Consider the following 14,846-nt stretch of genomic DNA (forward strand, 5'->3'; position numbering starts at 1 on the left):
TGGATTTGACAGATCTTTTGCTCGTTTGGAACGACACTAACGAAGGAGGTTTCTTTAAATCGAACAGCTTTCGTAGCTCTCTCTATACTCTCTATCACAGAAGCGCCGAAATCTTTCCGTTTATTAGGCTAACAGATTCCAAAATCAAAGTGTCATACCTAGCTTGAAAGAAGAAATCCATCTATAGATGTCAATTGGAAATAAATTAATTGGATCAATTGCGTCTAATTAGTTGCCTTTCTACGACATAAATCACATCAAAAATAAACATTCATTCTCGTAACTGTAGTCTGGTCGCACTTACATTGAAAGGGTGCAAAACTTCAATGCAAACAACAACACAAAAAAAAATATTAGCACAAATTTTATCACTCGGAGCCTGTGCTTCTTGTTATCGTTGCGGGTGCTTGTGCAGCACATACTCCTCTAAAAAGCCGGCGGTACAGGCGTTTCTGGTTTCGATGTACACACTGGTACATATGTAATGTGCTGCCACATGACAGGACCGGTTCGGTACTGTTCCAAGTGGGTACCGAGATAGTCGTTGTTTCTGGCTTGTTTGAGGTAGCCGCACCACACTTTGGTGGTAAAATCGGTTTGCTTCCCATCATAGCAGGCTGACTTGTTATCCTGTTGAATCTTGCCGTTGCCTGCACCAACCAACGTCAACATCCGGAAGTCTGGAGTCTGGAGTTGCCGGAGCGCAGTCTGCGAAGTCGGAATGAGTGGTCGGGGTGAGTGTGTACTGAATATTTATTGTGTGTAGTTGTTTTTCGCATTCGAAGAATTGTATACATTTTTACACGTCACGTGTGACTTGAACGCAATTTGTTTGGAAGATGGAAGACCACAAGGATTGAGGTTAAATTGCATAGTCGTTCAGGTTTTCAGCTTTTTGCTTACTCTATTTATCATACGAAATACTGGACTCAATTTTGTTACGGAATGCAGTTTCCTATTCCAACATATTTACTAATGATCATCAATATTAGGACTACGTTCAATACCGAAGTCATTCACAAATAATTTTTTTTAGACTTTTTTGGTATACAATTTTCACTCATCGTTCGCCTGTTACCGTCTGCAAACCGAAACCCAAGCCCTCGGGTAACTGCATGACGGCTATGGCAATTGGAAACTTTCTCGAACTGCAATTTCCGCTATCTGCTTCGAAACAATTTCCAGTCGGAGGTTCATCGGAACGAACTTAGCGCCAAGGAGCACACACATGTCTATAAAGTCGGCGAAAGCCGAAAGAAGAGCCGCTTGACAATGAACTCGTCTCAGTCTCTGGTTTTTCGCCATCATCACTGACGGCGGCGGCACCGCACCGTTGTCACTCGGATCCGAAACCGGCTGTCGAAAAAGATTTGATTAAAGTTATAACCAAGTTTTCGTCATAAATAATTCATCCCAGCTGCTTGTTCTTTCCGGAAGTGCAGCGCTTGATGGCTTCCGTCATGCCTCGGCACCGTTATGACTTATTCCAACAGTAGGCAGCAGCAGCAGCAGATCTCAGGACACAGGACCTTAGACAGCTGCCAGCTGCTGAGAGATGTGGAGAATTTTGTTCCATACCAACGAAAGCCAGAGTGCCGGGAAGAAAAATAGCCAGAAGACACGTCCACACCGAGAAGTGTTAATGCTTTTTGATATCTTCATCCGAACGATGATGTCATCATTAGCATCATTGCCGAAGCTTTATCGACTTCATGGGTATCGTTTGTATGCATGTATGTGTATGTGGAACTATTAGAGGAATATAATTTTTCTTTTCTATTTTTGCTGCTTGTCAATTAAAATTATAATTTGAATGCAGTTGATGAAGAGATTTATTGAATGCAGGTTGTGTCAATTTTTTAATGGATTCAATCTGACGAAACAAGAACCGATGCATGAAAACTAAGTGCATTTGACATTTTTTTTTTATTGTCAGTCATCACAATGCCTTTTAGTGTTATTTGGGAAATGTGTTTGGGGATTGCGTTTGCTATTTTAACGAAATTGAATATTACCAATTTCAGCCTAATCAAAGTATAAAAACTATGACTAAGCACTAAACCGTTATAAAAATTGTTTGTAAATACAGTATTTGTTTTCTTCTCGTTTCGTTTCGGCTAAAAATTTTACGGATGAGATGTCGTCGAAGTCAGATCTGCATCAACTTTTCGGGGACTTTCTGAAGAACTTTATGACCTTTCATTTGCTTCGAATTTTACGAGAAAATGACCGGTAAATGACATTTGAGATATTTTGGAAATCCAAAAAGGCGACTTTCGGTTTATTGGTATTCGTATTTCTCAAAACACCATTTCGCCGAAAGTCGTTTCGCCGAATAGGTCATTTACCCTTTCGGCGAAATGACCCTGATCCTTCCTTGAAACCCTTACTATATGGGTATTCTCGGAACGGGTTCGATGAGTAGATGTCGGAAAACGATGTTTGAGATGGTTCCAAATTCCAAGATGGCGACTATCGGTCCATTTATAATTCTTCAATGCTATCTCGAAATGTGTATTTTCGGATCGGATTTGATAATTAAACACCGGAAAATTATGTTTAAGCGTATATCAAAAATCAATATGGTGAGTTTAGGTGTATCGATATACTTTGAAGACCATTACGATATGATTATATGCCATTTGAAAAGTAGATGTGTTTCAGAAAACGGTTTTTGCAAACGGTTTTTTACTCTAGATGGAGACCACCAGCTTATCGATATGGTTTAAATATTGTATGATATGAATAATTTCAACCATAACAAGTAAACGTCTAAAATGCTTGTTTGAGTGCCTTTCATTATGACTTTATATTGTTATAGTCGTATTGTATGATTTAAATATTTTATTGACCAAATGAAAGTCTTAATCTAATATATGAAAACGATCTCAAACATAAATCTTTTGAAGTTGCCATCATCATTCATCACTTCACTTCAAACATCTGCTCATCAAATACGGTCTGAAAAAAATGATTTTTAAGGGAGGGGGGGGGGGAGTAGAGTTACTTTTCTTGTAGTAAGTGTAAGTTACCAAAAATATATGTTTGCTCACATTTTGAGAAAAAAATTTAAACGCGTTTTTCTGAAACCCAATTTTTCGAAGACCCTGAACACGATCCTGCAAAATCTACTGAACCGAGTCTTTGCAAACATACTTTCTTGGTAAACCTCCCCCCTACGGTTTTGATTTTTTTCTATTTTCATATTTCACCTCAAAATTAGTGGAAAATTTTGCGTAAGATCGCGTTTTTTGCTTAAAAATGCCACGAACTGTTGAAAAATGAAAAAAAATAATAACTTGAGGAAAACGGAGGTGGGAGAAATAACTCGTACTTTAGGTAAATTTAAGAACATTTTTGATTTCAGATAATTCTACTCCGAGTTATCGTATTCACCGCGCAACGTGATTCTTAAAAGAGGTTTTGGGAAATGCTGTGTTACCGCCTTATTATTCAATATTAATATACGGAAATTTGACTAAATATTCTTTAAACAATGCATTATAATGTATCAAATTTTGAATAAATTTGCTTAAATTGTTTCTCCGTAAAAAAGGTAGGTGGGTAATGTCAGAAACATAACTGGATGTCGTGAATACGAAAACAACTGAAATGTTCCTTAACACTTCCGAATATCAATTAGTTGATCAATTGTATGAAATTGTATGTAGAATTTGATACGATGCACCTAAACTAAAGTACAGATTAATTACATTTAATATTCTGAAACACAAATATTATGAAATAACCAGTATAGTTCTTTATAATAAAATAATGGTGGCTCTGAAAATAACCTTTTATGAAAGCGTTTGTGATGGAGAGTGATGAGTTGAATTCGAATTCCGATGGATGCCGCTGACTTCCGTCATCTAATTCCAGACTGAACTGTAGTACGTGGGTACGATACTGATATGGTTGGTGTAGGTGTAGCATTTACAACCGATTATAATATTCCAATAAAGAAAACATTATTTGCTGGAACATTTTTCGCAAAAACAAAGAAGGCTTCACTTGATCTCGATTACTGTGAATTTAACACAGCGAAAAGTGCACAAATCTAACCAAACTGTTCTAGATTTGCACTAAACTGAGGATATTTACCTTCGATTTGCGAACAACAAATCCTAATAGTTCTTTAAAAAACTTTTGAGCCATTAGAATGGCTGATTTTGTGTAATGCTCTCCACCGTTGTTTTTTCATCAATGCAAATGACTGGCAGCTGTGACGTAATCGCTCTTGGCGGAAACGAAACTAGCTTTGCAAACGACACAAAATACATCTGCTCGCAGTGGCGATAGAATCCAAACTGATCCAATTTTTGTTAGGAGCTTTCTTTTTACGTGATTTCGTTTGTAGCTTTTCACTAATGGGCGCATACAGAATTTGAATATCGATTATTTCATTTCGGATTTGCATAATTTATTGAAAGAAACTATCAATATGCTGTAGGGATTCGTTTCTAGAATTCAGAAGGATCAAATTGAGGAACTCATCACGATATTTAACACTTTTCGGAACATTTTTCTCGAACGATTTTTTGTACAGCAGCAGATATTTTGTTCTCTTCTTCAGAACGCGTTCTGATTGGCTGGTGTTGACATGGGTCAAATGAGACAGGTTTCTCAATAGTGTACTATTAAAATACTTCAATGCTTTTGCTATACACGTTCAAGTTGAAAAATTTTGATTCTATTGGTAGTTAGATTATATAAATCCTTTTATAGATCACTGAGCTATGAGCTTTAAAAATACGAGCAAGGCAAACGCGCCTTACTCGTTTATACCAAACATTTCAGAAAAATTTAATTTTGAATTATTTGAGATTATGTCACACAACTGATAATTTTATCATAAAATTGTGATCATATTTCCGAAGGCGTGTAGAAAAAATTATGTTGATTCGTTAGATACAACAAGAGATATTCACGATCAAAAACTTATCATTCTCTCAGAAGGTAAATTTTGAAAAGGCGCCTTATAGTAAAGTAAGTCGTATTCACGACAAAAAAAAACAAAAAGAGTGATTTTTAATTCAAAATATCCCTTACTTCTCCCTTAAGGAATATCAACAAACCGGAGGTTTGCCATCTTGGAATTCAGTATCACTTTAAACATCCTTTTTCGACATCTACGCAACCCGGTCCAAAAATATCCATATGGTAAGGGTTCTAAGCAAAGTCAAAGTCTTGGCATTACATTGCTTTTGTGTAATTTAGCCTTGCTGTTTCAACAGACTTCGCAGCAGATTCTTAGTGTACAGAATCATTACATGGCTAGTACTATGGATCCTACTGACACTAAGAACCCTTCCAGGTCGGGGCTCGAAGAAAGGCGCTTAAGCAATGTTGCACATATTCTTCGTGTAACTAATTCATTCATCCATCTTCAGGGCATATATTCTATATTACTAACGTCAGTCTCGCCCAACGTTGAACTATTCACTGCACGAAAGAGAGAAGAGCGAAAATGAATAAGCAGTAATCGTAGAGAACCCGAACCTATTAATACATTCTTCGCTGCTCGTATACGTCGTGCATGTTCGTTTTATACACTCGTTTGTCATTCGTTCATTTTATTTTACTCCTCGAATTGGTTCGAATAGCGTCACTGCGATGATCGTTGGATTCCATTCTTCGCGAAGCATTCTTCATCTAATCTATGTATATGAAAATGGATGAAAGTTTGTATGTTTGTAACGCCATAACTTCGGAACTACTGAACGGATTACCACCAAACTTGGCACAGATACTTCTTGCTCTTCTGAAAAGGTCATAAGGGTATTTTGATGGAAGAGGGAGCGTAGCAAATATCATCAACAGGGGGAGTTATAAAAAAATTCATATAACTTGACGAGAATCGATACGTTTTAAATACCATAGAAACTTTTTACATATCTTACATATGACTATACGGGGGGAGGATGTAGCAAGTGCCTAAAATAGGTGGGGGTGTAATGTTTGTAACGGTATAACTTCGAAAGTACTTAACACGGATTGCTATCAAACTTGGCACATGTACTTCTTGCTCTTCAGATATGGTCATAGGCGTATTTTGTTAAGGGGTGGGGGGGGGGGTGGAGGTTTGCGTAGCAAGTATCTTTAACAGGGAGGGGGGATGTGGGGGTCATGGAAAATATAATAAAATTTGACAAGAATCGATAATTTTTTAACAACGTAACGACATAACTCTGAAACTACTGAACGGATTGCTAGCACACTAGGCATAGATGCTTTGTGAACTTCAGAGGTAATTGTAAGGGTATTTTATTGGTTAGGGAGCGTGGCAAGTGTCCTTAACAGGGGTCATGAAAATTTTAATTTATTTGACTAGAATCGATACTTTTTGAACACCATAGATACTTTTTGCGCAACTTATATATGATTATAAGGGTATTCGTGTGGGGTAGATGTTGTACGTCCTTCTAAAAAGGGGATGTAGTGTTTGGAACAGATACTTCTTGCTCTTCAGAGATGATCATAAGGGAATTTTCAGAGGGAGAGTGTGTAGCAAGTGTTCTTAACATGAGGGGAGGGGGTCGATGACGAAATTTATATAATTTGAAGAGAGTCAACATTTAGACTAGAAGGAGGGGTTTTTTAAAATAAATTTTCATCTCCCATTTTTTGTAAAACAAGAGGGTGGCAAGAATTTCAAGGTCGTAGTAGATAGTAATGCTGTTTGTTAATTTGAATGCATCGCAATTTTCTTCAAATAATTTCAAGGAAGTTAAACCAAAATAGATTATAAGGTAATTTTGAGGATGAGGGAATGTGTTAGCAAGTGCCCTGAACATGGAAAGTGTAAGAGAAAAATGATCGGGTTTTACGAAAAATTGGTACTGCTTTACGAGTACAGCATATTTCTAGCAACTAAGTGAGGTTCACAAAAATATTCACAAGGGAATGGGGGAATATTTATTCTCAACATTGATCTGAATTGACGAAATCATACAATCAATGTGCATTTTATTATGTAAATTGAAAAAACTGTCGACTTAAGGTGATTGAAGTAAGATTACAACAACTAATACTATACTAATGTAGTTATGATGTTGAACAGCCTTTCGTTATAAAATAATCATTATCAGATGGAAAACTTTGAACAAATACGTGGAAATAATGATGCCATAAAACATTTTGTAAAGAGGAGGAAGTAGCAACTGTTTAAAGCCATGGAAGCCAAAGGTATTGTAGATCGAATGCGACAAGGAAGTACGGAAGCACATATACACATGAAACTCGGAGGTTACTAAGAAGGTATTTATAGAGAGAAAGGTGTTTTAAATGTTTCTAACAAAAGGGTTCAAATATAAAACGTACCCAATTTGTCGAGAATATTATGAAAATTAAGATTATTGTGAGATCTGAGAAGGGACGCTGATCATTCGCAATCTGAACATGAACGAGGTATTGTTCAATCGGGTTGCCGTTTAGGTTATGTTTCACTACAATCAGAGTATTTCACTAAGCAGGACAAATTTTAAAATTTTTTTCGGCCTTCCCTTCACGAAACATTTCCGAGCAACGCCGGGTAATTCAGCTAGTAAATTAATAAAATCTCGTGAGGTAGCAGCAATGGGGGAGTGCTTGGATATGGTTCATCACACACACACATAAGACTATGGTACTAATACAGAGGGAAACGTCTGGCACTGTCCATGACTTGGAGTATCCAGATGTCTTACACTTCAAACATCGTTCTCTGACAGCTACTCATCAAATCCGGTCCGAAAGTTTTTAAAGAATAACAACAAACCGGAAGTCGTCATCTATGATTTTGACACGACTCCAAACATTATTTTCATGCACCACCTCATCATATCCGTTCCATACCAGAAAATTTTCCATATTGTCTCCTCTTTCCCGATGGATTTTCCTAATGTAATACACATTAAAACCTTCGAATGAACGTCACCTTTCCAACAAAAATAATTATTTGTAAATTGGTTAACGCATACCAGAGAACACTCGCTACACTCACTTTCTTTACCATTATTGTATGTATATACTAGCGGACCCCTGCACACTTCGTAACGCAATAATATTAGCTTAAGTGTATAAAATCAAAACTACTTTTCAATTCCAATGACTATTGAAGAAAAAAAATCATTATAATGCTCTATGATAGTGGCCCCAACCTTTTTAAATCGCGGACAATAGGACAAAATATATATAACCAATGCACAGTGGTCCGGATCCACAATTTAGGGGGACAAAAACATTTGTGGCTTAGCCTTATACTTTAGAGCTATGATGTCTTCGGAACAAATGATCAGTGAAAGATAAGCCATATTTTGGAGCATATGGTATTAGGGTGGTTCTAATTATTAGGGTGATACAAAAATTATTTTTCGTATGTGTTGAGATAGAGGACTGCATCCTTCGGTTAAATTGTAGGAAAACTTATATCAAGCAACTTTGCCGAAAACACTGTTGTAGTATCTCTAACGGTTTTAGTGTTACAGCTATTTTAATAGATCAACTTAGGGTGTTCCTAAAAAAATCAGATTTTTTGCTCTAGTTTTCTTAATATTCACTTCTCGATTTTGGTGTCTTTGAATATCTTTTAGAGTTTGTTGAAACCAATTTTTTCATGACTAGCGCATTCAGGTAGCGTTTTCTGAACCGAAGTTATGAGCAAAACTAGTTCAAAAACAGATCATTTTTAAACTGCTATATCTAACATTGGAGCAAACGAAAAAAAAATCGGTTTCTTTCATTTGATAGAAAATACTTTCAAGCATGTTTATAGAAAAAATGGCGGAGGAGATATTTTATTAAATTTTTTAAATTGTGTTCAAACATTGGGTTTTTTCATTGAAAAATGCTCTTTCATGTAAGACATTTATTAGCTATACATATTAAAATAAGGTATTGCTGTCTTCTAGCGTGTTAAAATTAAAAATGTTAATTCAGCTGCATAATCGGGAAGATGGAGTACACTCACGTTGGTTGTTACTCTATTCGATAATGCTATTACAGGATCAGACGTTAATAGAATACATCCTCTAGATTCACTAAACGATTGAATTTCTGCGGATGGAACTGCCTATACTTGCGATTTGATTTATTTCGACTCTCTTGCGCTTCCTTACTGTACATACCAATAGAAAGCAATAATGTTTTATAATTGCAATCCCATGCACCAGAAGTTTATGCACGGTTGGCGACAGAGCATACCATCCATACAGCTCCACAAAACGAATTCTTGTTTGTTCAGTAAACTCCTGGAAAGCAGGTACCAAAATCTTCACGTTGCTGTTTATCAACGTTAAGATTATAAAAAAAACCGTTCAAGTATATTTCCATTTAACTCGATGATTTGCGCTACTGTGTTATATTCTTTGAAAAATCTACGGGCCGCCTCCAGGTAATGGTTCACCAATGCCAGACCCTGTCAGCTTGGAGCGAAATCAATCTTCAGTATAGGAACGCCATCGCAAGGCATCACATTCAACATATCATGTCAATTGTGTGGGTGCGCAGTGTTGCTATTTTTGCGCGCAAGAATTTGACTTTTTTCTTCCCTACTTCTATGTACGAGATTCGATGCGGACTCACCTGAGGACACCATGCTCGCAAAAAAGGATGTTTCCAATGATTTATTCTGGAAATGTGCGAGCTGGATATCTTGTTAATATGATGTCTTTGCTAATACGTAACCCTAGTTGCTCTTTTAATGCCGTTAGTATGTTTGTCTCTTGCTCCTTGACATGCTAATTTTGTCGGGACACGCGCCATGTCGGTTTCTCAATGTGCAAACAATAACTCTCTTTTAGCCAAAGTTCCATAGATCGAATCATTGTGTGTAGAGGCGAAATTCCAATTTGATATTTTTTGGATTATTCTCATTTGTTTCAGTTCTTGAAAAATTCAGAGCTTTTCCTGAGCGCTTGCATATGTACCAAGCTTGGGAGTGTATGCCTGTTATGTCGTTTAACACTTTCGTATCGTTCAGATACAAATACTCATTCAGTAAAAACCATTCAAGCGAAGAGGTTGTGTTTCGATTGTACTGGCTCGTGAGTTAACGGCTGCTACCGAGACAATTCTAAGCTTCAGGTAGTTAAACTGCCCATAGCAAACGCAATATTCGGGGCGTTTCCCGACTGGAAAGCTAGCAACGAAGGCCATCCCGTTCATACGCACAGAGGTGTAGAGACACAGAGGTGCGAGAGCATAGAAGTGACGAGTCACAGAGGTGCCATCGCATAAAGGTGCGAAGACGAAGGGGTGCAAAGGCACAGAGGTGCTAAAGCAACCCAGTGCTGATCTACCAGGTACCAGAATTTGTACGCTGCGTAGGATCAAAAGAGACGGCATATATCGCGAGGTGCTACACTGCAAGCATCGCATTTGATCGCCACCAAGAGCAAAAGCACTGTACCTGGGGTCAGGTACAGCAAGTGCAGTGGTGTTCACAACGACGGCAGAGCAACTGAGATAGCAGTAAACGACAGAAGACTGCCAATTGGAAACAGCAAAAGACTGCCAATTGGAAATCGTTGGAAGAGCTTCACGTCGTTCTTCACGATAAAGGAACAGAGACATCAGCTACAAGGTAGATTTAATTTAATTTATTTTTTATTTCTTATATCTGAAATTTTACTAAACATAAGTTTTTATTTTGGTATTATTAATTTACAAAAAAAATTTAATGTAATGGATGATCTCATGGAAGATCATCCGAATCCGATTCCGGATACTAGTAAAAGTTTAAATACTCCGAGGGCTAAACATTATCCACAGGGTACCACTGGGCCATGGATAGTCTATCTTCGAAAAAAAGAAAAGATTTTAAACTTGATGCAAATTACAAAGGATTTGACATCACATTTCTCTGAAGTTAAAGAAATCTGTAAGGTTAATAGAGATAAAATTCGAGTTGTAGTTAACGACTTGAAACAGGCAAACGATATTGTAACCTGTAAATTATTTGCTATTGAATATCGAGTTTACATTCCATCGAAGGAGGTAGAAATTGACGGTGTTGTGACTGAAGCAAGTCTGACAGCAGATGATTTACTTAAAAATGGAGTTGGCCGTTTTAAAAACTCCATGCTTGAGGGAGTTAAGATACTCGAGTGCAAACAATTGTACTCAGCATCTATTGTCGATGGAAAAAAGTCTTATCGTCCCTCAGATTCGTTTCGCGTAACATTTGCCGGATCTGCATTGCCTAGCCATGTCTATATCGATAAAATTCGTCTTCCTGTTCGGCTTTTCGTACCGCATGTTATGAATTGCACGAACTGTAAAAAATTCGGACATACAGCTACTTACTGTAGTAATAAGTCCAAATGTATCAAATGTCAAGGGCCTCATAAGGATAATCTTTGCGATAAAGATGTTGAAAAATGTGTTTATTGTGGGGAAAGCCCTCATGATGATCTTTCAGTGTGCGCTGCATTTAAGCTGCGTAAAGACAAAATGAAGCTTTCTTTAAAAGCACGGTCTAAGCGCACATATGCAGAAATGCTCAAAACGGTCATACATGTCTCCCCTTTGGAAACCGAAAACGGTTTTTCAAATCTTGCGGAGCCAGAGGAATCTGACTCTGACGGAAATAGTGAAGATACCTCGTTTGTCACTCCTCAAGGGTCTGTTAAGAGGAGATTAACAAACCACAAAATACCAAAAAAGACACCTAAAATTATACCTTCAAAAAAAGACCCCCGTGTTAAAGCTAAAAAGCCAAATTTAAAACCAAAAACTGTGCCTCCTGGTTTGTCAAATTCACAAACCAATCCAGGAACTAGCTCAAGAAAAGACAATAATCCAGTGGGCTCCATTTCACATTCACCAACAGGATTACTGAAATTTTCGGAAATTGTAGAATGGATTTTCGCTGCATTCAATATTTCTGAACCTCTAAAGACCATCATAACAGCATTCCTTCCAATAGCTAGAACTTTTTTGAAACAGTTATCAGCTCAATGGCCAGCTCTTTCAGGTTTTGTATCATTTGATGGATAATTTATCATCCGCCGCAAATGATTCAATCACTGTCCTGCAGTGGAATTGTCGAAGCATCATGCCAAAACTTGATTCATTTAAAGTTTTGTTGCATAGTCAAAAATGTGATGTATTTGCTTTGTGCGAAACATGGCTTACATCAAACATAGCCTTAAATTTTAATGACTTTAACATTATACGTCTCGACAGAGACTCCCCGTATGGTGGAGTGCTTTTAGGAATTAAGAAATGTTATTCCTTTTATAGATTAAACATTCCTTCGACTTCTAGTATAGAAGTTGTTGCTTGTCAAATAAACATTAAAGGAAAGGACATTTGCATTGCTTCGGTATATATTCCTCCAAGAGCTCAAGTTGGACAACGACAGCTTAATGAAATTGTCGAAGCCCTTCCTGCTCCACGTTTGATTTTAGGAGATTTCAATTCGCACGGAATGATGTGGGGTTCCGTTTACAATGATAGCAGATCATCTCTAATATATAATATTTGCGACAATTTTAGCATGACGGTACTAAATATGGGTAGCATGACACGGATCCCAAGACCTCCTGCACGTCCAAGTGCATTAGATTTATCTCTTTGTTCGACTTCAATTCGACTAGATTGCACCTGGAAAGTATTTCCTGATTTACATGGTAGCGATCATTTACCAATCATCATCTCAATTAGCAGTAACAAAGGCATTGCTAATTCAGTTAATATTCCATATGATTTGACAAAAAATATTGACTGGATTAAATACCAAAGTAATATTTCAAGTGTCTTAACTTCAATGGAAGAGCTTCCCCCACTTGAAGAATATGACTTCCTCGTTTGTTCGATTCTGGAGGCCGCAGAACAAGCCCAAACCAAACGATTTCTTGGTCCATCGTCTAACAGAAGACCTCCAAATCCTTGGTGGGACAAAGAGTGCTCAGATGCTAAACACGCGAAACAAAATGCTTTCAAGACGTTTTTAAAACGAGGAGGAGGAACTCCTCAGAATTTTGAAAAATTCTTGGTTTTAGAAACCAAGTACAAGAACATACTTCGGGTTAAGAAATGCAGCTATTGGAGACATTTTGTGGAAGGTTTGTCAAGAGAAACCTCAATGAGCACTCTTTGGAATACGGCCAGACGAATGAGGAATCGTAACGTAGGAAATGAGAGTGAGGAGTACTCGAATCGATGGATATTTGATTTTGCGAGGAAAGTTTGTCCAGATTCCGTTCCTACGCATAGCATTGTTAGGGAGTCTTCTTCAAATGATGATTCCATTGATAGCCCCTTTTCAATGATGGAATTTTCCATAGCACTCATGTCTTGTAACAATAACGCTCCTGGATTGGACAGAATTAAATTCAACTTGGTGAAGAATCTGCCCGACCTCGCAAAAAGACGTTTGTTGGAATTGTTCAACAAGTTTCTTGAGCAAAATATTGTTCCACCTGACTGGAGACAAGTGAAAGTTATCGCCATTCAAAAGCCGGGGAAACCAGCTTCCAATCACAACTCATATAGACCCATTGCGATGTTGTCCTGCATCAGAAAATTGTTCGAAAAAATTATTCTACGACGTCTCGACACTTGGGTCGAGACGAACGGTTTGTTGTCAGATACTCAGTTTGGCTTCCGTAGAAATAAAGGGACGAATGATTGCCTTGCATTACTTTCGTCTGACATCCAAATTGCCTTCGCTCAAAAGCAACAAATGGCATCTGTATTTTTAGACATTAAAGGAGCATTTGATTCAGTTTCCATTGATGTTCTTTCAGACAAGCTCCACCAACATGGACTCCCAGCGGTTATAAATAATTATTTGCACAACCTTTTGTCAGAGAAACGCATGCATTTTTCACATGGCGATTTGGCAACAATCAGAATTAGCTACATGGGTCTCCCGCAAGGCTCATGCCTCAGTCCGCTCCTCTATAATTTTTACGTGAATGACATTGACAGCTGTCTAGTAACCCCATGTACACTAAGACAATTGGCAGATGATGGCGTGGTTTCAGTTACTGGATCCAAAGCTATTGATCTGCAAAAACCATTGCAAGATACCTTAGATAAATTGTCCGTTTGGGCTGTTCATCTTGGTATCGAATTCTCTGCGGAGAAAACAGAGCTGGTCGTCTTTTCAAAAAAGCATGATCCCGCGCAACTTCAGCTTCATATGATGGGAAGAATAATCGAACAGGTTTTGACTTTCAAATACCTCGGGGTGTGGTTTGATTCCAAATGCACGTGGGGAGGACACATTAGGTATCTGATAACGAAATGCCAACAAAGAGTAAATTTTCTTCGAACAATAACAGGGTCTTGGTGGGGTGCTCATCCGCAAGATCTAATAAAACTGTATCAGACAACGATACTTTCAGTGATGGAATATGGATGCGTTTGTTTTCGTTCCGCTGCAAATTCTCATATTATCAAACTTGAGCGAATTCAGTACCGTTGTTTGCGAATTGCTTTAGGCTGCATGCATTCGACACATACAATGAGTCTTGAAGTTCTGGCGGGAGTTCTTCCATTAAAAGATCGATTTTGGGAGCTTTCATCACGCCTGCTAATAAGATGTGATGTGCTGAATCCCATGGTAATTAATAATTTCGAACGACTAGTCGAGCTTCGATCTCAAACAAAATTCATGACAGTATATTTTAACCATATGTCACAGGAAATCAACCCTTCAAGATATATTCCTATCCGTGTCAGCCTCCTAAATGTACCTGACTCAACTTTATTTTTCGACACATCCATGCAGCGCGAAGTGCGTGGAATCCCGGACCACCTACGCTCTATGGAAATCCCAAAAATATTTTCAAGTAAGTTCAGGCATATTAACTCTGAGAAAATGTTTTACACGGACGGATCGCGAATGGAAGAAGCGA

The 14,846-nt window shown here is 37.8% G+C and overlaps 1 protein-coding gene across 2 annotated transcripts in view; it reads left to right on the forward strand.

Moving 5' to 3' along the window:
- The first annotated feature begins 573 nt into the window (after nt 1-573).
- Nucleotides 574-14,846, forward strand: part of LOC131431261 (serine protease snake-like) — a 104,121-nt gene continuing 89,848 nt past the window's right edge. For both annotated transcript variants that reach the window (XM_058596871.1, XM_058596872.1), the window contains exon 1: nt 574-734. In XM_058596871.1, coding sequence (XP_058452854.1) covers nt 722-734 — 13 coding nt within the window. In that variant the 5' untranslated portion in view covers nt 574-721. The remainder of the gene's footprint in view (nt 735-14,846) is intronic.

The sequence above is a fragment of the Malaya genurostris genome, chromosome 2, assembly GCF_030247185.1.
Source record: "Malaya genurostris strain Urasoe2022 chromosome 2, Malgen_1.1, whole genome shotgun sequence".
Taxonomy (NCBI): domain Eukaryota; kingdom Metazoa; phylum Arthropoda; class Insecta; order Diptera; family Culicidae; genus Malaya; species Malaya genurostris.